At 48.1% G+C, this 21,211-nt stretch overlaps 2 protein-coding genes across 7 annotated transcripts in view; one reads left to right on the top strand and one right to left on the bottom strand.

The window, feature by feature from the left end:
• The window catches only part of Rbp (RIMS binding protein), a 419,392-nt gene that overhangs the window by 361,200 nt on the left and 36,981 nt on the right, over window positions 1–21,211 (top strand). For all 6 annotated transcript variants that reach the window (XM_075889336.1, XM_075889331.1, XM_075889334.1 and 3 more), the window contains 5 exons: window positions 13,074–13,157; window positions 14,486–14,650; window positions 15,411–15,675; window positions 17,243–17,691; window positions 18,781–18,925. In XM_075889336.1, the coding sequence (XP_075745451.1) occupies window positions 13,074–13,157; window positions 14,486–14,650; window positions 15,411–15,675; window positions 17,243–17,691; window positions 18,781–18,925 (1,108 nt within the window). The remainder of the gene's footprint in view (window positions 1–13,073; window positions 13,158–14,485; window positions 14,651–15,410; window positions 15,676–17,242; window positions 17,692–18,780; window positions 18,926–21,211) is intronic.
• Window positions 6,955–7,907, bottom strand: LOC142802629 (tubulin alpha-1 chain-like). The gene has a single exon (XM_075887613.1). It carries the CDS (start codon window positions 7,855–7,857, stop codon window positions 6,955–6,957), a length of 903 nt encoding a protein of 300 aa, XP_075743728.1. The 5' UTR covers window positions 7,858–7,907.

Here is a 21,211-nt window from a genome sequence, read left to right on the forward strand (position 1 = left end):
TTTTCGTATATTGTTTTTGAACTATTCATTAGCTACCTCATTTTCAGACCACGCCCTGCAACGCACAGGGTACTTTATCTTGTTTTCATCTCTTGTATCTTACTGCAAACAGCAGATTGGCGAAAAATTGTTGAAAACGTATCATACTATATGTTGATCTACATGTGGCTTTTATGGCAATAAATCACGGCTCGCAGGCAGACATTGACTATCAAACCAAGTTTACCGTGTTTTCTATAGGAATATATTTTAAATTAGCATTTTTTAAAAGTGTTCATTGATATCGTTAAAGAGAAGCGACCACACGACTTTATAACAATGAGCAAGCAAATTTTATAATATTCGGTAATTTCGGATGTCGCAGCTTAATTCGGATTATGAATTGTATATACTTCAAAAACAACCACTATAACTCACTGCAAGTTAACCGCAGCACTTGTCTTGCTTCCACTTCCACTAGTTCTCGTTGTTTCGAGCTGGCGCAGGTGAATGCGCAGCCTTAATTACTCGTGCTTGATATCAACATTTTTTCCCCAGAAAACCATTGTGTTGCTGGCATGCCTGCACGCTGCGCTTCGCCCTTTTGATTAAATATTTAGTTACAGCCTTGAGAGAGGACTTCAGGGGGAACAGGCTGTATGTCCAGGATGGGATTCAGTTTTCTTCACAGAATGTGAGCGAGCTGATAACCTCACTGCTCGGATAGCTCAAGTTTTCACCATCCTAAACATACTGCTTGTGGGGATGCTGACACCCCCTGTAAAGGCTTGCCTTCCGCCAGGGGTCACTGCCGGTACTACCGCTCTGCCAACCATGATGATGATAGTGGGGATCACCGCTCGCGAACACAACGCCGCATATCGCTGAATAGTTGTCACTCCCTGAAATACGGCTTCTGTGTGAGACACGTGTGCCACGCGGCGCAAACAAGTTCAAGAGGGGTGTCAGCATCCTCACATTTTTCAGTGCAGTTAAATATGCGTGTTAATGGCTCACCAAGCCCTTCATTGCAGCCCTGCACTGCCCACAGTTCGTTTTCTTCAAGATTTTTTTCACAACAAATCCACCTATATGGTGCAAAATGCTGCACTCTATTGAAGTCAACGCTTGAATGAAAAGAATTTCCTCATCACCAATTTCTTCTTCAGCATCTCTACCACACTCTATTTTCTCTTGAGAAATCATGTCAACCAGGTACTGTGAGTCATCATTTTCGTAACTAGAGTTCGCTGGCATGCGCAAAAGCTGGCTGATGCATACTAGCTTTAAAGCGCATTTCATGTCTTACGCGTTGGGAACTAACGCACGGATGGGCGGACAGACGCACAGACGGGGGACGGACGCACGGACGAATGAACGGACGAAGGAACAGACGGACGCACAGATGAACGGACGCATGGACAGATGGAAGAACGGACGCACGGAGGCATCGACGGACTGACGAACGCTTCGCCCCACTCATCATCATTCACTCCATCGATATGCTGCGACACCGTTTTTATTGACATGCAGTGCGATGCGATGAAACTGGCTACTACGACTACGACGACGCGGGACATACGATCAACGTGTGGTAAGGGGCTTTACCTCTAGAAGAAATAGCTAAAGACGCTGGCAGCAACAAGCGCACAACGTAGGCGCACATCTTCGCGCAATTGCAGCTTGTGTACAAGAAGCGATTAAGAATGACGCATTTGGTGCTATCCGAAATTAGCGAGTGTAATACGCACGTACACTTCATGCAAATTAACGTGTATTGCACCCGGTGCACTGGTGATCGCAATTAAGCCCGATCGGAGTTATATTTCTCAACAGTGATTGGCGACCTTCTGCACCTGGCGTGAAAGTCAATGACTTCACGCTTTAACGCGATTGAAAGTGCCCGTGGGACAGCGCTGTACGTTATAACTCTCTAAATGCTGATATGGCAAAACTTACGCTGCTCAAAAACAAACGGTCCTTGGATCGCCACTTGTCGCGCTTGATCTTTACAAGCCACAACAGTCGCCTTTTTTGGATCTTTCGGGAATCTGAACATTCTGCAGCCATTTCGCGAGTGGTTTGCGCACTGCGGCATGCAACACCCGGGCATTTTGCCCGAGAAAACGCCGCGCACGTGTCTCGCTCAACCAGCCGCGACGAGACGGGGAGAGCCGAATGGCGGCCGCCGATCGGAAGGCGGCACTCACACCATGACCTCCGAGATTGCGGGCGCGCGTCACGCCGCGCGCTCGCAATCTCGGAGGCCCTGCTCACCTCTTGAAATAGTGGCTCCACCCTCCAGGGGGCGCGCGCATTGAGGAACCCTATAGTCGCCGAAGCGGCGGCGCGCCATCTGGTTAGCGCTCTTGAAACGAAGAGCACAGCTGCGCTGCTAGCGCGAGCAATGAGCAGTAGTGTACACGAGAGTGGACCCCCCCAGCATGACGAGAGAGGACCCCGCAGCAAAAGGAGCAAGCTCCTAAAACAGATCAAATCATTCCCGTGCGAGAACTTGAAGGACTGTCCTTGATATGCTTAGAAAAAAGTACTTAATGATTCCGAGTACTTCATACTCAACTATGGGAGAAAAGAGAGCCGTCCCGATATGTACAGATGAAACTTCCAAGGTTGGCAAGGTGATCAAATTGATTGATTGATTAAAACTTTATTTTGGTCCAGAGAATACGCAGGGGAGGCCCCGCGCCACCCTGCTAATTCCACATAGGGACCGCCAAGCCGACCTTTGCGGCCCGAACACGAGCACTCTGAACGGCTTAGGGTTTGATCGTTGTGTTTGGGACTGCACAAGAGCGCTGCCCTCCTGTCCTCGCTGAAGGCGAAGCCGATGGCTTCACATTCCGACAACGTATGGTTGAATGTTGCTAATAGTCTACAGGCCGGACAGTCCGCACTGGGATACTGTTCAGGGTAGATGGAATGAAGAACCGCAGGGTTAGGATACGCACTGGCTCGTAACAGTCTAAGGGTAACACCCTGCACAAGGCAGGCTGTGCGAGGTGGAATATTCGTATTGATAGATAGAAGTGTCTTGTTATTTCGTTGAACGTAAGTAAGGGTTGCCCGTGAGGGACTGTGGAGATGGCGTAGTCAGTGAGTCTTCGCATGGTCTCGCGTTCACCCTCGTTAGGGTTAGCGGTAGATCCCAGGTGAGCGGGAATGAAAGTGAGAGAGTGGGGCGTGATACTCTTGACGCTTTGGAGATTGCGGAGAGCGTGAGGGGCGACCATCCTGGTTTTGTGCGCCTTCATAGGCGCCTTGGAGTCGCTGTATATTAACTCTCTGAGACTATCTGGCACAGCCAGCGCGATTTCAACCTGTTCGGCTATCACAGCCTTCGATGTGCGTACCGTGATGCAGCAAGTGAGCCGGGAATTTCAGTCGACGATGGGAACAGCGAATGCCTCTTGTAGGACATATGGTACATAATCCATAAAGCTTGCATCACTGGCCTTACTTACTACGGACGTGCTCAAGCAGAGCTCTACCCCTGGCCCTACTTCGACCGACGTTGTGCGCAGGGCGCATATTGCGAGGAATGGATGCGATGTGCAGTTTAGGCCTGATGTCTCTGGGAATCTGCATGAAATCGGGGCACTGGTCAACAGAATTGAAACCCAAATCGTCGAATATTATTTTGCGGCCCGATTTGGTTCCGGAAAGCTTGAGCAGCCATGAGCGCTCTTGCGCCTCGATTATCTAGTCGAGCGTATTGTGAACACTAAGCTTGAACAGGTTTTCAGTGCGAGTGTTTACAGGCAAGCCGAGGGCGAGCTTGAAGATCTTTATTATGAGGTAATAGAGCTTACTCGTCTCTGCAACATTCCAATTATACATGGCCGCCGACTACGAAAGCTAGCAGAGCATGAAAGCGTGTACATGTTGCGGATAAGATTGTCTTCATTGATTCCCTGGTGTGTGTTGGTGATCCTCCGGTTGAGACCGAGAGCGCTTGCCGTTTTGGTAGTGATCTGTGCGAGTGCGGCTCCGTTATCATTGTCAGAGTCGATGTACATGCCCGATATTCGGAGCGAGTCTACTCTGGGCACTGGACACCCGTCACCAGTGAAAAGCCGTATTTCACTTTGGGACGGAAGCTTCCAGTCACGGTGGCCGCTGCCTCGAGGTCGTTTTTTTTTTTTGTAGAGCAATAGTTCCGATTGCGATGGGGAGAACCTGAGTTTGATTGGACGGAGGAAACGTTCGGTCACATCGATTTCACGCTGCATGGCTTCCTCAACTTGGACATCGCTCCCGTTGGTGCACCGGATTTATATATCATCTGCTTAAATGGTATGATTAGTTTTTCAAATCTTGTTGAATTCCTTGAGGAGCTCGTTCATCACGATGTTAAACAATTTTTGCGAAATAACTGAGCCCTGAGGCGTGCCGCAAGAACCGAGGGTGACCTCTTGTGAGAGGCACCCTCCGATCTTCAGCACGCCATGAAGCTGATAAAGCATCAGATCCTCGACCGGAGCATGGTAGATACCGGAGTCATCCTTGGTTAGACCTGGAGAAGTTCGACAACATTTCTCACGATCGAATTCAGTCTCCAGTCTATCGCCAGCCTAGCTATTAATAGGAAAGAGGGTATGTGACTTTGTGAGATCCTTTCAGCAAGCTAGAACTACCAAGCTCAAACATGTTTGCTTAGAAAAAGTGTTCAACGGTTTCTGGCACGTGGTACTCTACTATGGGAGAGCTAGAAGCCGTCCCGCCAGTTTTATAACGCTCAGATTCATGTGTTTAGAAAAAAATGTTTACCGACTTCGAGTACTTCGTACTCAGCTATGGGAGAGCACTGGGCCGTCTCGCTAAATTCACGAAAAAGAAACAGTTGCGGTGTAATGACGCCTACGGTAGTATTTAGTTGTTAGTTGTGTCTAAGAAGCCCTCGTACTAGTTCTGCGCACTCAAATATTTATTTTGCCGTAATTATTGAAGTTAACACTGAATGCAAGAAATCTTGCAATCTTGGCAAACACTTCGCTTCCTCCGCGTGTCCTTTTTTGAATTTATTTTGCAAGCTCAGAATTGCTAGTTGCAGTTATTGACAAGTCAAAAAATATTCAGCATAATTTGTGCGAAATGCGCAATGCTAAAAAAAGTAGAGCTATTGAAGAGAAAGTGGTTGAGGAAGAAAAATATGAAGCCTCCTTGGAATATAAAAGAAAATGGCAGCATATGCACGGAGTGAATGATGTAGAGTAGCGCGAAACATCCGTCCGTACATTCGTTCTTGCTTCCGCCCATCCATGCGTCCTTCTGTGTGACCGTCCGTGCGTCCAATCGCCCGTCCGTGCGTGCGTCTGTTCGGGCGTCCGCACGTTCATCTGTGCGTCCGTGCCTGCGCTCGTCCATGCATCCGCCCCTGCGTCCGTCCATGCGTCCATCCGTCGGTGCAGCCATCCGTGAGTCCGTCCATGCATCTGTCTGTGTGCCCGTTCGTCCATCTATTCAACGCTCCAGCTCCAAGTACCACCATCTAGCATCTTCTCATCATAAAATCCGCATATGCACCGCCATCCTGCGGACATTCTAAGGACTAAACGAGAGGTGGCACACGCACACTTTCTTACGGCTTGCGCATTGTGTCTACTTCCCAGCTTTAACCACCTCGAGTTCATGGTATATACTAGTTCACTGTATTCGTGGCACTGCGGCCCAATTAACGCTCGCTAAACCTTTCTCAAACCAAGGAGGTTATGCCCAGCGAGTATAACGTAGCAACCCTTTCTTGTCAGATAGTGCTCAATGTACATGCCAATGGCTGCTAAGGGGGAATGAGAGACGGGAGCATTCGGCTTTTCGTTGACGCGCACGCTGCGAATTTTTTATTTTTCAACAACGCACAGAAGAAATCTCTCACCGGCACCATCTTGGAGGCCAAATGTAAGACTGGTTACACACTACGACTGCATCTGCGACTACGAGCGACAAACGGGTGCCGCTATAAGGAGCTTCGCCCCTAAAACGAATGAGAAGTAAAGATAAGAAGAAGGAAAGATAGGTGGAACGAGATAGTATCATGGTAATATGGTATCTCGTCAGTGTCGCTGGGAGCAGGAGGGCAAAGCGTACGACTGCGGGGCGGCGAGGTCTGCAGGAACCGCAAACTTGAGGAACGCTCGCAGGGCCGGTATCTTCGACCTTAGGGGGAAAAGTCGCCCGCAGTTGTCTCAAAGAGACCAACAAGGTGATAGGGGCTCACCATTATGCATCGTTCATTGACCAGAGCATGGCAGGAGGAAACGATATGCTCCAGTTTTTCGTAGTTGCCGCTTCTGCGACATGCAAGTGATAAGCAGCGACACGTGCGCCACAGGCCATCCTCAGGTGAAACACCAACCGCCGCTCACGTCTTTCCAAGCCGGTCTTGCTGTAGGGATGGTGGTGGTTTGCCGCTTGCCACACACATGTCATTGTGAGCCGTTTTTATCGGCTGCCGCAGTCGTTGCCGAGTCGATCCCAGCTATTCAAGGAAGGTAGTGGAGGGACAGACGCTAGCATCAGTGGTTCGGTTGGCTAGTAGTTTGGCGTGAAGCCATGGCCTAGTTGACCCTGGCTTGGTATGGCTGCAGCAGCGCTTGTAGGACTGGCCGGGACTTGCAGAGGATTGCTACGGGCAGTGGGGATGTTGTAGCAGCGAAATATATGTTGGGTAACTACAGGTAATCCTGGCTGTTACTGTTCTAAATTTCGCCAATTTTGTCGTTTTTAAATGCGAAGCATTTCTTAGCGAACTTCAGTGACTTTCAGCGTTGTTACGAAGGCGCGACGCCAACACGGTTCGGAAGGCGCCACTGCTCCGAAACTCGCCGCCAAGGTCACCAGCCGTTTGGTAGCGTGTGTTTCTCAGCTCGCGACTGCTTCTGCGCAGAGCTGATAGACGAGCGGACAAGACGATGGTGAGTTAAGGCGAGGTTTATGTATAGCATAGAAATAGAGGCGTTACAAATTCGGCACTGGAGCCGACACCTTATAGACTTGAAGAGCCGAGATGTCAAGGGAGGCCTCCTCGGCAGAGATGACAGGAGCATAAGCGACGAGGGGGAAGTGGATTCGAGGGTGGGGCACCAAGTTGGTCTGGAACTCCGTCAGGTCGACGTTCAGGGCACCATCGAACCGCAGAGAGGCGGTGATATAGGGAACGATCTGGCCGATGAGCCTGTTGAGATTCGTGTAGGTGGGCCTTTCAATGTCGAGGTTTCGCTGGCATATGTCATATATGGCCTCGTTGTCAACCATGAAAGCACAGTCTGAATGCTCGAGAGTGGTGTGAGTAGTGAGAATGGAGTTGTAGGGTTCCACGACTGCTGTAGAGACCTGTGGGGCTGGGTAGATGGCAAACTCGAGCTTGGACTTCTTGCCGTAGTCCACCAAGAGACGCTCCAAGAGAAGCGAGGTGAAGCCCAAGCCGGTGCCACCTCCAAAGCTCTGAAAGATGAGGAAACCCTGCAGTCCCGTGCACTGGTCTGCCAGCTTCCTGATCCTGTCCAGCACCAGATCCACAATCTCCTTGCCGATTGTGTAGTGGCCGCGAGCATAGTTGTTTGCTGCATCCTCCTTGCCAGTGATCAGCTGCTCGGGGTGGAACAGCTGCCTGTAGGTGCCGGTACGGACTTCGTCGACAACCGTGGGTTCGAGGTCGACGTATACAGCGCAGGGCACGTGCTTGCCGGCTCCGGTCTCGCTGAAGAAAGTGTTGAAGGAGTCGTCACCTCCGCCGATCGTCTTGTCACTGGGCATCTGGCCGTCTGGCTGAATGCCATGCTCCAGGCAGTAAAGCTCGCAGCAGGCATTGCCGATCTGGACGCCCGCTTGTCTAACGTGAATAGATATGCACTCGCGCATTTTCACCGGTTAGTTGACGGGTTTATTGCCCAAAGCAACGTTTACTTCGACGTGGAAAAGGTACGCCCGTAAACTGATGGGTCTTCTCTAACGAATACGTTGGCTGCTCTCTGACGCATAGGTCAGCGGCTCGAGATGCACCGCTTGGCTTTTTTTATAGGCACCGGGTGGACCTTTGCGTCATCAACTTCCAACCAGAAACTCCACTGGCCGTGATGTCAGAATCCTCCAATGCGGACCCACCGCTGGGCTACGTCATGATCATCAAATCCGGAGCCGCTGCGCTGGGTTGCGCCCAAGAAGGAGTGAGGTTGTCACACATTGCGTAAGACTCGCCAGACTGGAAGGCGTCGATTGCTTCATCGGGCTCGTGGGCTGAGGGAGTTCACTGTGCGTTGCGTAAAACAGACTGGTACAGCCGCTTGATGACGTCGTTGAGTTGATCGCGTCAGGCGGGCTCGATCGCTAGCCTGATCGCTGATCGCGTTTTTAGAGCTTATATCCTTTTCTCCGGTGGTAACTACGTTGACCCATGGCGAGTTTTCGTTCTAATATAGCGTGTTTGTCTATGAAATTTGTGTACTTTGGCGATCGGCTTGGGAAAATCACCTTGAAAAAATCAACAACAAAAGGTAATAAATAAGGAACTAGAAATGGTGCATTTAGTAGAATGGAGACTGCCTCAGAGAAGATGTTAATACTGAGTTAGTGCTTTCGATTGTATTTGCGTAGATTCTCGTTTCGCAGTATAAGTAGAGTAATTTTTCTATCGACTCCCCTTCGGGTTCGAGGAACATTTTATTTACCTTGATTAAAACAATTTTCAAGAGGGAAAGGTTATTCAATTTCTGCTATAATGATCTTTCTGGCGAAAGTAGCACCGGTTTTTTTTTTTTTGGGGGGGGGGGGGTTGCAATGGTTATTCGCTTGTTAGCTCGGTACCACCTGGGAACTTTAGAATGTTTTGTCTTAGAGGTCAACGTAGTTCGCTTTTACGAAGAAACTCGTAGGCCGCAGTAGACACCGTAAAAATCCATGATCTCATTGCGCTTGTTGCGGCACTTTCTATGTGTTGTCGTCACTCGCAATTTTCGCATGTTTTTTTTTCGCTTAGCAAGCGCGTTCTCGTGGCACACGCAGTGTTTTTTGAAATTACAAAAGCGTAATAAAAAATAATTCTTTTTTTCTTTTTGGTGCCTCTTAAGAAGCTGTACAAAACGACTAAGAAAGCTTTCCCCGTGTTTTGCTTACCTCTTCGTATGCTCTTTTTCTTTTTTTCTCTCTGTTTCCTTCCATCCTTTGTGTCGCTGTGTGTGTCACGTGATGTTTGTGTCAGAACTCGGACGGTAGCGACTCAGAGTCGGAGACGGAGACGGCAGCTCTGCTGCGACGAGTCAAGCGCCGGGCGCGCGCTTTCGACGCCCAACAGACTAAGGTACACGTGGACGTGCAAATATGCATACTACGGTGCTGACTGGTCGTCGTCGTCCTCTGAGATGGTGGCTGTGTACCTATGCCCGTCTGATTTTCCCTTGTGCCACAAATACAGTCGCCGTATACAACTCTGTCGTAGTGAACGGCGATTGGTTCTCTATGACCGCAAATGTCTTCTATGGTGCACTTGTGCAGTCCTGATCGACGCACCAATCTGGGCACTTTGTACATGCTCGATGCACTTCCTTGTTTTGTTGTTATTGTTGTTGGTATTTTTCGCAGATTCTGTGTTTTCCATTTTCAAGTTCGGGAGGCGCAGTTGGCTATACCACCTCACTCATTGATATAGTCCATAATAACCTTTAAACGCAACTAAACGATGATGATACGATACAGCGCTACCCTCTGACCACAGGTCGGTGGAGAGAAATGTTGTGTGTCGTCGTCTTTTTTTCGTCGTTCGGTTTCGCTAAGTTACCAATGGCAAGCGCCAACTAACCTGTCAACGTACTGTGTTATTTATGGATGTTTAGGCGTACATATATACACGTTTCTCTACTTTGGTGATCTAAGAACGTGTCGAGTCGATGGCGATGTGGAATCTGCTTAGTGAAGCGAAAAATTACGGAGTCAAAGTTACTGTGGCGGGACTGGGTGAACAGAGTTTATTTTAATCCCCAAAATGCTAGATCCGACCACATCCCTGGTCACTACATCGGTATCAGTAACGATCTTTAGATTTGGTAACGCAAACTGCAGATTTCCCTTCCGCTTGCGTACGGAAGCATGCAGTACATGTCACAATAAAGTACAGACATACATCCCCGGTACTGAATATATATCAACAACGTCAGCCTATATATCAACAGCGTCATTCTGGAAAGTACAAGAGGTCAATCGAGGTCGACAATTTCGATCCGAGTGCGCTCGATTGAAGGCGCACCCTGTCTCTGTGATGTTTGTATCTTGCAGGGTACACTAAAGTGCACTATGGTTCCTAGGTAGCCATAGTATTTTCGTTCCCTCGGTATAAAGCTATCTCATGAGCTATCTCATGAAAGAAAATAGACGACCTGTCTAGCCTCTGAATATTTCGACTCATCGAGATAGTGGTTGTATAAAAACTGCAAAAAAAAACTTACTGAATGATAAGACGTGTTTTGAAGTGCGCACTCGGAGCTGCAGTGTATCGTCATTTTGAATCGGGCTATTAATTTCACATGTCCGTGCTTCGAATGCCACCAACGCCCCTTCTACTTCTAGACGGCGCTGCTCGAAGTAGAGGTGGTGCCTCCTCTACTCGAAGTATGGGGCGCTCAGATGCGGTTGATTGAAAAATGAATGTAGAAGAGAGAAACGTGCCAGACATAAGGAGTTATGTGTTTTCCGCTGTATTTGTTGCGCGTCGGTGTCGTTCTCACGTTTGCACTGTGTTGTTTCATCTGTGACAGACTCACCGGCACTTCGTTTATGGCGAGATCTTCTTGCATCAAGCAGTGGTCACTCTTTTGCCCGCAACTGCTCTATGGTGGTGTTCTCGCGCCCACTAAATGCTATAGCAGAGCGTTGGCTAGGGTCCGTCGGTAACTGCGACAAACATTCGAGAACACAACCAGCCTAGCGGTCTACATATTCAGCCTCGTGCTTTCTTTGCCAATTTCTTAGCTCGTATACATCCCTTTATGTTATGCGCTTCCGCGAGTTTGCTTCCGCTGTGATAACTGCTGAACCATGTATCAACACGTCAAGAGCTGGACATATCTCTGAGGTCTGCGTTGCCTCTTGCATACCGCACCGTGGTAACCCCGGAATGTCGCATTGTCTTCCCAATCACGGACTCTACGGATGATAGGGTATACACATACCGAACCGTTATCAACTCTCCGTCAATCATGCTAAGCTTATAAGTGGTGAACATTGTGTGATGTGAACTTTAGATCCCATGCTTTTTGAGGGGCAGGTACATTCCGAAACATTGTTGACTGTTTTCTTTAGTCAATCTGTTTGCTAGTACCTCATTATAACGACACACAAACTCATGTGTAGATCTGAGTGCTGTGTTCACGGTATATCTCGACGCGTTTTGATAGTACTTGAAGCCGTTCAGGGTAACACATGATGACGTGAGCATTCTGTAGTTATTCAAAGCCACGATAGCTTAAGTAAAATGGCTTCACGGGCTACAGCTGAACGTCAATGGAAGTTCGTTGTGTTGTATCACGATTTATTGTCAAGCGCTGACGACCTGTGCTGTCGAAGTAGAGTTGGTCCATCGCGAAAGCAGATCATGCAGCGGAAAAAACGTCTGAGCGTCTCATCTTGCTCCTATTCACTATAGCTGTTTGTGTTCTTGTATTCGAAGCTGTGATAAGCGCATCAACGTTCCCAATCATATACGTATGTTCTTTGCTACCTGTGCATGCTTCACTTGTGAAACACTGCAACTGCCAGTAAATAATCTCTGATACGATTTTACTCGTCCTCTGTGTTGCATTGGTTGTCTCACATTTGCATATGATTGGCACGTGTAATGAGTTGTGTGCGTCTTTGTGTATGCTGATATTTGTTGTCCACTTTGACAAGTGTACATCTCAAAAGTGTGAGTAAAGCGTGAACCCTGTTATAAAGCCTCACTCTCTCGATTAGTACATTGCAGTAAAAGCGGGTCATGTTGTTTTTCGTTCACAAAGTTGTTCAGCTAGAGACGCGATGAAACAAGCGCCGTTGGTCGTGTCCGTATTTACGTTGGCTGAAGTGGACGGCTGCACAGTTGTATTAGGCTTGGTTCTTGTCAGCGGCCCAGTGAAACAGTGATTTAGGAAGGCTCCAGTGGAATTAATATTCACAGCCCAAGAGTATCCTTCTTCATTTTGATCGGGGCAGCGTATACTTCGTTTCTTCTAAATTGCCGATGGTCCTTTAAGTTTATACAACCAAGCCAGCGACCATTGCTGTATGTACTATGTTGCTTTTAGTTCGAAATGCATTTGCTCATCTCTGTAATTGTTAACGCCACTGCTGTCTTCGTTCCACTGTTTTGATTGGAACAAGTAAAAAATGCGAGAAAAGAATTAATATAATATGTGTGAAAGTTTTAACTTTCTCGATGATGTTAAGTACATCAAATCAAACACGCTACGCGTGGCAAGTTGAGACACCGTATGTTGCATGCAACGATGATACATGGGGCTTCACTTAAAACGTTGTAAACGAGCTATTATTTCGACAAAGAGGCCTCTATTTCTGGATTGTTTCTTCTCTTATAGGCACGCAAAAGGCGCTCTCAGTTTCACCGACGGCGACTACTTCTCATAGACGTCATTGGGTACCCTCCTTCATACCTGTACCCATACCCGTACTTGTACCGTACGTGTGCCTGTACTCGTACTCTCCTTGTACTCTACTTGTATCCATTCACATTGTTTAACTAATCCTTGTAATGTCCTCATATCCATAGCCGTCTTTGTACCTGTATCACCTGTTCCCATCCTGGCAACCTGCTTGTACCTGTACCCGAACCCGTACTGGTGCCCGTACCCATCCTTGAACCCGTACCCGTTCTTGTACCCATATCCGTACTTGTACACGTACCGGTACTTGTACCCGTACCCGTATCAGGCTTCTTCGAGCTGCCTATGTGAAGAGTAGTATATGTCGTTCGCGGAGATGGTCAGTTGGAGCGTAGTGATTGCCTCGATTGCTCTCCGCGAGCTTCTCATGCGTGCGCGACTCGCGGAAGCGAAATATCGCCCTAACTGTCCCTCCCACTGTTTGCTGCGCAGTCGGCGGAACGCGTCGAAGAGAACCACTCGGAGTTGTCCGACATTGTGGAGGAACTCGAGGACGAGATGATGGAGAACGGCGAGGTGAGTGGAGCAGAAGAGCGCGCTCGGTGTGTGTGTATACCGTCGTGCCAACGCACTACTGGCACTCGTGACGATTTGTACCGTTCAAGTCCGTGTGTGTTGGTGTTGTGTTTGCGTCCCAATGCACGCATGGCAAAAATGGACTGTGAGCACTAGGCATACAGATCAGATTTTGTAGCGCTCGCACCCGCGCATATAGTATAACAAGTTCATATTGTCCTGGCATCATGCTGTGCCTTATTCCAAGCAGGGCACTGTCTAGGATAAGTGACAGTATCTCGAGTGTAGTGTACATTGATGTCATTCGGCAGGGATTTGCGAAATACCCGTCTCCAGTTGCCTTTTATGGCACGACTGCGGTTCTCTTCTATACGAAAAAGTAAGCTACATGTGTTGCTAATTTTGGGCATCGATTGTTGTTAAAGTAACCTTGAAACGCGGCTAATTTAATCTATTTTTGCTAAACAGTTCGTAGCTGGCTGCTTGGAAACTTTCTCAGACGCATTCGCGAATATCAATATTATAGCACTGGGCTGGGATTCGCTCTTACGAGCAGTTTTCGCACTAAAACATTTCCCAGAGGTTTATGCTCCTGAACTTTTGAAGTCAATCATGATTTATGCAGCGTAATTCTGGGCTGCATATATAAGGTTGCAAACAGATAACCATATCTCAAAACAAAATATTATGCTTTGAGGGTTAGGAATTTTCTGTAGGAGTGGAGCGATTCTCAGATGCATGGAAGAGTAAACACAGAAAGAATGTTAAATGCAACACACGGGACACACATAACGGTATCCACGGCAGAATCGCATATTGTCGAGGAATCACTGCAGATGTCATAGGCGTCTCCAAGGAAGTCAACCTCATGTTGTGTCATATGTTCATGAACTCTGGCGTCTCAGTTTTAGCGTTCTCGAAATTAACAAGTTTTAGGACAAAGAATGTGGGAGATCTAAAGATCAAAAAGATGGGGTAAAAAAGCAATCAGAGACTTTAACGAAATTACACCGGTCATAGGCAACTCCCTTTCGGAAAACATGCACTTTAATGTCTTGTGACATTCATTTTTTTTGTTCGTGTATTCACTAACGTTCAAGTATTCAATAACATTACAATATGCACTGACCGAAAATGTTTTGGGAGCTTGTAGTATCCGAGAAAGAAAAAATTAAACATTGTTGTACCAGCTCAGCCGTCCTAAATATTTGAGGTGTACATACTGCATCATTACGTGTGTAGTGTTAGAGCAACACAGCTCTGTTTAGGCTATCTCATCATGATTCTCAGAACAGCTTTTTCGCTTCCTTTTTTCTTTTTTTTTCCAGCTGGGTCACCGTGGAGCTCGCGGTTCGCGAGGCGTTCAGGGACCTGGTGGGAGGAAGCATCATCATCACCATCACCATCACCACCAACAGCCCCAGCAGCAGCAACAGAACATGCAGCAACAACAGCAACCCGTCATGCATCACACTCAGCCACAACATCACCAGGTAAAATTAATGCCGCGAGTTTCGCCTTGAAATGCCCATAGCTTATCTTACAGCTCGCTGAACTGCAGAAAATATCTAAAGGTGAAGCTCTTTCACACATGTGTGCTCTGTACCTCCAAGATACTTCGCTCTACAGGTCACCTTGTCGAAAAAGTCACAAACTTTAACGCTTCCATTGTTACTGCGACGTGTGGAATCCTTCGTTGCATGGGTAATCTTGTAGATGTTCCTTTTAAAAACTTTCTACTGAGTTATTTTTAGATCCATAATGCACACAGATCGCTGTTTCATTACAAATTGTACTTATGAACGTTTTTCTCCAGCCAACGCTGGTTTCGTGTGAACGAAAGAAATAGAATGGATAAAATGAAGGGTAATTTTTTTACGAAATAGTCTGCTCAGTGCATAGGCGACATACGTTTAATGAAAGCGCTGGACCCTTGTAGCCATAACTGCGGAGTAATGCGACTCGATTTTATATAGTTGTTTCCCTATGAGTGCAAGTCCACTTCTTTGCTTTCGGGCGCTGGCTCTACATTGATGCTCCTCGGACTAGCGCGCCTGTTTACCAGTAAGTCATTTTAAAGAATAATTGTTATTTTTGCACCAGAAAATTTTCTCTCCCCGCTTTATATCACCATAATCATCGCGCTCCTCGTGCACTTTCGTTCGAAGTGAGAAGTGTTTCAATCAAGCGAGCAAACCATAAAGTTGACATACTTTAATTAAACCATCTCTTTCTACTACACACCACCATCAGATGCACCAGATGCACCAAACCGGTGGTCACCCACAGTACCAGCAGCAGGTTAATATGCATCAACCGGCGCCCCAACAGCCACCCGTGGCGCAACGGCGACAGATGACCCAGCAGCCGATGCACCAGGGGGTCGGTGGTGTACACCACCATGGCGTCAGGCGTAGCGAGAAGAGAAACTCGGCCGGCCAGCTCATCATCGAGCCGGAGGACGCACTCAGCGACAAAGAGATCTACCCCTACTACGGCCCTTCGGGCATGCCTATGGGTGAGTGCCGACCGTGGGTCCCCCACAGGTTGTTAAAATGCCACCCGCCGCTCTATTTCACCACCAGCCGCTTTCGATAGACCAACCATCACTCCGTCCGCTCATCATAATGAGTGATAGCAGAACACTTAAGCGCACACAAACAAGGAGAGAGTGAGGTCATGACAATACAGGCATTTTGGAAGAGCTCATGTTCTCATCGCCTCACTCTGCCTTTGTTTTTTTGCGCGTTCAGCTATACTGCTATTTAAAAAAACCACAGCATATCCACGTACTGAATGATGATGAGTAGGGCGAAGCGTCTGTCAGTCTGTCCGCGCTTCCGTCTGTCCGTTTGTTTTTGCTTCGTTCGTCCATCCGTCTGTCCGTCCGTGTGTGCGTCCGTCTGTCCGTACGCGCGTCCATCTATGCGTCCGTTCATTCGTCCATGTGTCCGTCCTTGTATATATATGTCTTTATGTCTATCCTTTCGAGTGCTCGTCTGTCTGTCCGTCCGTGCGTCTGTCCGTCCATCTAGTGAACACTCCAAGCACCGCCATCTCGCATCTTTTCATCATATATTCACCATATAAAAGTACCGCCATCCAGCGGACATTGCAAGGACTAAGCGATAGGTGGCCACCTACTACTACTACTACTACTACTACTACTACTACTACTACTACTACTACTACTACTACTACTACTACCACTACTACTACTACTACTACTACTACTACTACTACTACGACGACGACGACGACGACGACGACGACGATGATGACTACTACTACTACTACTACTACTACTACTACTACTACTACTACTACTACTACTACTACTACTACTACTACTACATACGTACATCGCGGACGCACGACCCACGGTATATAGAGCTTCGCCCCTAAAACAATGCACCCTAACATTGGTGTCCTTATAACGAGTCACATTTATTGACAATATTTTCTTTGCGTTGGGTAAGCAGGCCTGCCCAGTAACAGTACAGAACGTTTACTGGTTGCGTAAATTCTTGAGGATCGAACTTTTTTCGACTGAATGTCTATTACTGGTGCAGGTCTTAAAGCGGTCTATAACAAACCATGTTCGATGGTCATATGCCCATTCTGGTGTGTTCTGTAGGGATCCAGAACAGTCCGCTATTGGAACCAGTTATTAGTTTCTCGGTAAGCTTCTGAATGAGTTGCAGTTGCCCTGGTAACCCTCAACAAGTCAATAACGTGTCATATTTGCATAAGACGTGCTAGTCACTCTGTAACTTGGAAACGTCGAAATGCGAGCCAATGGGCGCGTACATACCCACAAGTAAAACCGTGCAACGAAAACACGGACTGTTAGGCACTGAACTAGCGTTGACAGTATACACATTGAACCTGGACATGACGACAAAGAACAGCCCTGGTCCTGCGTATGCTTGTGCACGTTTCCGTTGCACTATGCTAGTGATTCAGGGGAAAAAGAAAGATTGCTTATTTCTCCTACACCCGAAGTAGCATTGTGTAACACATAGACGGGGAGTGAAAGGGCGTTTTACCTAAGGATATAACGCTGCAATGTATTCCGCGAACAGACATGGCCAAGGACAGTGAGGGAGGAGGCCTCGGCGTGGTGGACAACTACTCAGAGGAGGAGTTCGCCAAGTACGACATGGGACCGCGGGGCGGCGCGCCCCGTCCAGCGGCCAGGCACCAGGTACCCGGCCGATATCATGGCGGCGGAGGAGGAGGACCTCGGGGAGGAGTCGACCAGCACGGCGGCGGCATGGCGTACCAGGAACGACCTAGGCCGACGTCGCCGACGCCGCCCTCGAGGGCTATGCGTCCGATGGTGGATGACGAGCCGCCTCCGGCCAGGGGCACTTACGGTCGCCAGTCAGGAACTGGGCGTGGCAGCGGCGGCCAGCGGCAACCTAGGGTGCGCTGGTTCGTTGCGCTGTTCGACTACGACCCGCAGACCATGTCGCCCAATCCGGACACTGCCGACGAGGAGTTGCCTTTCCAGGAAGGGGACCTCATCAAGGTATGACCTTCGTCAACACGTTTGGGGACGAGTTGGATTATTATGGAGTGGAAGTACCGAAGTGAATGTTTTTGTGCGGGTCTTTTCTCTCGTGGGTCTCTATTCACGCAGGCACGTCCATGCTTCGTCGAGGCAAGCTTCATCAACCCCTCGCCGTATGCATTACCTGATATTTAGCTAAATAATCTTGAGACGTGTACGGAAGTCAGGATTATGATATTACTGTGGTATGATACATGTTCCGGCTCACATGAAAAACATAGATGGAGTAAAAAATGACACAACCGACGTTTTTGATGTCTATTTCTGCTCCGTTCATGTGTATTTTGTGCGCTGCAAGACGCAGTTCAGATCCCGCCGGCACATTTGTTTTTTTGCTTAGGAAGGCGAGACACACGTATGCAATGTAAATGCCGCGTATGAGTTTACGTGCTCATCATTAAGCTCAAGATTTCTGACAAACGTGATCATATATTGTTGCTGTAAGCAGTCAATGTTAATCTATGCCAAGTGCAACTATAACTTCCGCATAATGCAATCAAAGATCCCTTCGTATATATAACGTAAAATTATCACTTTCTTTTTTAAATGACAACCAGGACATAGAAAGCTGCCACACAAGCGGCTAACGGAGTGGAGAAGGTTCACCACGAAGAGCTCAAAAACAGTTCAGAGAGGAATACCGTGGAGGAGGGTGAGAAAATGCGTGCAAGAGAACTCGTTCTCCTCAACGAGAGAGGGACAAGAACATGGAACCAGTGCCCACAAAAAATAGTTTTGTGGCTACACGATTACCAATGCGTCTCTATTGGAACATGTAATTATGCTCCAGTTAGGTATTTACCCACATCGTTCAGGCGCACCACCATTTCTGTGAGGCGCAGCGCCTCACAAAAATGATGATATGAACGAACTCTCCCTGAATCATGAACGAACTGTGCTGTCCCCAAAAGCGAAAACTAAGAAACAGAATGTACGTCGTGATACGCCGCCTGGTTGCCGCACAATGTTTTGGCAATGCTGAAACGCGTTTGGCCGGAAATGCATAACCGGCTGAGATTTCGCCATGAGATGACCGCCCCTTTCCAGATCTACGGCGGCAAGGACCAGGATGGATTCTACAAAGGAGAGTGCAACGGCCGCATTGGTTTCGTGCCGTGCAACATGGTGTCCGAGGTCCACATGGACAACGAGACGAATGAACCACCGAGGTCCCGGCCTGCTCAACACAGAGGTAAGGAGTCGCTAGAGATCAACGAAACATTTGGAGCGAAGCTTTTTTAATCTGTCTAGGGGTGCCATCGCTGTCACGACAGTAGTGGCAGTAGTTGTATGCGTCATCCAAGTCATTTGAACAGATGATCGAGTGAACAAAGACACGAATAAAAAGAAATGGTGATGATTATGATCAGGCTCCCCGACTGCGTACTTCATGTCTAGCGATGACTTATGACACCACATGATGTCGTTAGACAATCACATACATTAGCGCGCTTAGATTTACACTGTCCGAAGGCAGAACTTTTTTCTTTATTTAATGGGAAAAAATAGAACGCCACATTCGTCGGCGGCTTTGACGCTTTGAGTGTTTCATCAATACTTCTCACTACACCATTCTTCATCGCTCGTTTGCTGCTATCAACGTGGGGCTATGCAAATGGCTCAATTACTGCCGCTGATATAAAAGCCCGATTTAACCAGTTCTGCGCTCCGCCACTCTCCGCTCACGACAGTTCATACTTTGGCACTATCCCTACACGCAGACGGCAAGATGCCGCGCAAGCAGTGAATCTTGCAGGGTGTTAAAGTACGTTCCTGAGGAACGATACCAACGGCAACTGTCGGTATGTTCCTGTCGTTCCTCGTCCTGTTAAGAAGTGGACGCATTGTGCTTATTGCAAAGGGTGATGCTTCCTCTGTTAATCCTGAAGATTGGAGACCTATCACGCTCCTCAACGTTGACTATAAGATATTCGCGGCGGTAGCCGTTCAACGTTTGAGGGGTCTGTTGAACACCCTAGTAGGTCATCTCCAGACTTCAACAGTGCTTGGACGAGAAATACACAGCTTGTCATATACCACACGGGATATCATAGCTTATACTTTGTCGCGATCTGCGCGTGGTATCCTTGTGTCTTTGGACCAGGAAAAAGCGTTTGACCGACTAGAGCACGCGTATATCTTTAATGTGCTCACAGCCTGCGGCTTTTCTCATTCGTTTGTGGAAATGATTAAAAATACGTACACTGGTCTGAAAAGCACACTAGTTCTGGATGGTTGGGAAAGTGCCGCCTTTTCCATAACACGTGGGGTCCGTCAGGGATGTCTATTGTCTCCTGTGCTATTTGTCCTCAGCCTTGAGCCATACTTGCGTGCTCTTGACGCGGATTCACGTGTCCGGGGTCTTGCGCTTCCTGGTAGCGGTGTCGTGAAAGTCACAGCTTTCGCTGATGATACAACCTTGTACCTTTCAGATGAAGATAGCCTTTCACGCAGCCTGCATGTATTTTCCCAGTATGGCGACATTTCAGGTGCAGCGTCGAACATCTCCAAATCACGGTATTTCTTCATTGGCTCTCCAAACTCCAGGCTTAGCGCCGGTGTTCCCATTCAGCCGGCCGCGTCCCTTCGTATTTTAGGTATTTTATACAACCACTACGGCATTTGCGAATCTGTTTGGTTAAACGCTCTCGAGGAAGTAAGATTGAAAATTCAGGATGCACGGGATTTTGACTTCCCGCTTCTTGAGCGGAGGTACCTTGCGCAGACTGTATTTTGCGGTCGCATTTGGTACCTTTCTCACGTCGTGCAACCATCTTTACGTATCGTGCGATCACTGCAGTCTGCTTTGTGTTCCCTTTTTTGGTCAGGCGGCACTGAGTTGGTCTCTCGCGCGGCACTGGGACAGCAGCGTGCTCAAGGAGGCTTTGCTTTCCCTTCAGTGTCCATACGCTGTCGGCTGCTGGCGCTGCGTTTCCTTTTGCGCCTAGTGCAAGGGGAGGAATCTCCCGCACGAACGCTTGCATATTACTTTCTGGGTACTCACCTTCGCCATTTGATGCCCAATGTGCAACTTAACAGGGGGCCACAGTCAATAACACTTCCTGCGTTTTATGCAACAACTGTTGCATTTTTTCGCCATGTCAAGTCGAGCTGTCCTGGCATAGATGTTTTGAACAACCACATAGTTGAGACAACTGCTGCTTTGTTGCTTCCGTTGGTCCCGCCAGCCCACCGTGCGCGCTCTAGACGGGTGTCTTGGAGCTCCCTAACAGCTTCTTTTCTGCCTGGACACCTTCGGGACTTCATGTGGCGCCTGGGATGGGGTGTACTTCCCACTCTCGACCGCCTCGAAAGGTGCAGAATAGTCCAGTCAGCAACATGTCCGAACTGCTCCCTTCGGGAAACAAATCAGCATTTTCTGAGGCATTGTATCATTGCTCGCGTTTTTTGGAGAGCCGTACATGCCGGATTTCAGTGCCTCAGAGTAAATCGCTTCGTTTCTTCTGGGCGTTGTTCG

Source organism: Rhipicephalus microplus, chromosome 3, assembly GCF_043290135.1.
Source record: "Rhipicephalus microplus isolate Deutch F79 chromosome 3, USDA_Rmic, whole genome shotgun sequence".
Lineage (NCBI taxonomy): Eukaryota > Metazoa > Arthropoda > Arachnida > Ixodida > Ixodidae > Rhipicephalus > Rhipicephalus microplus.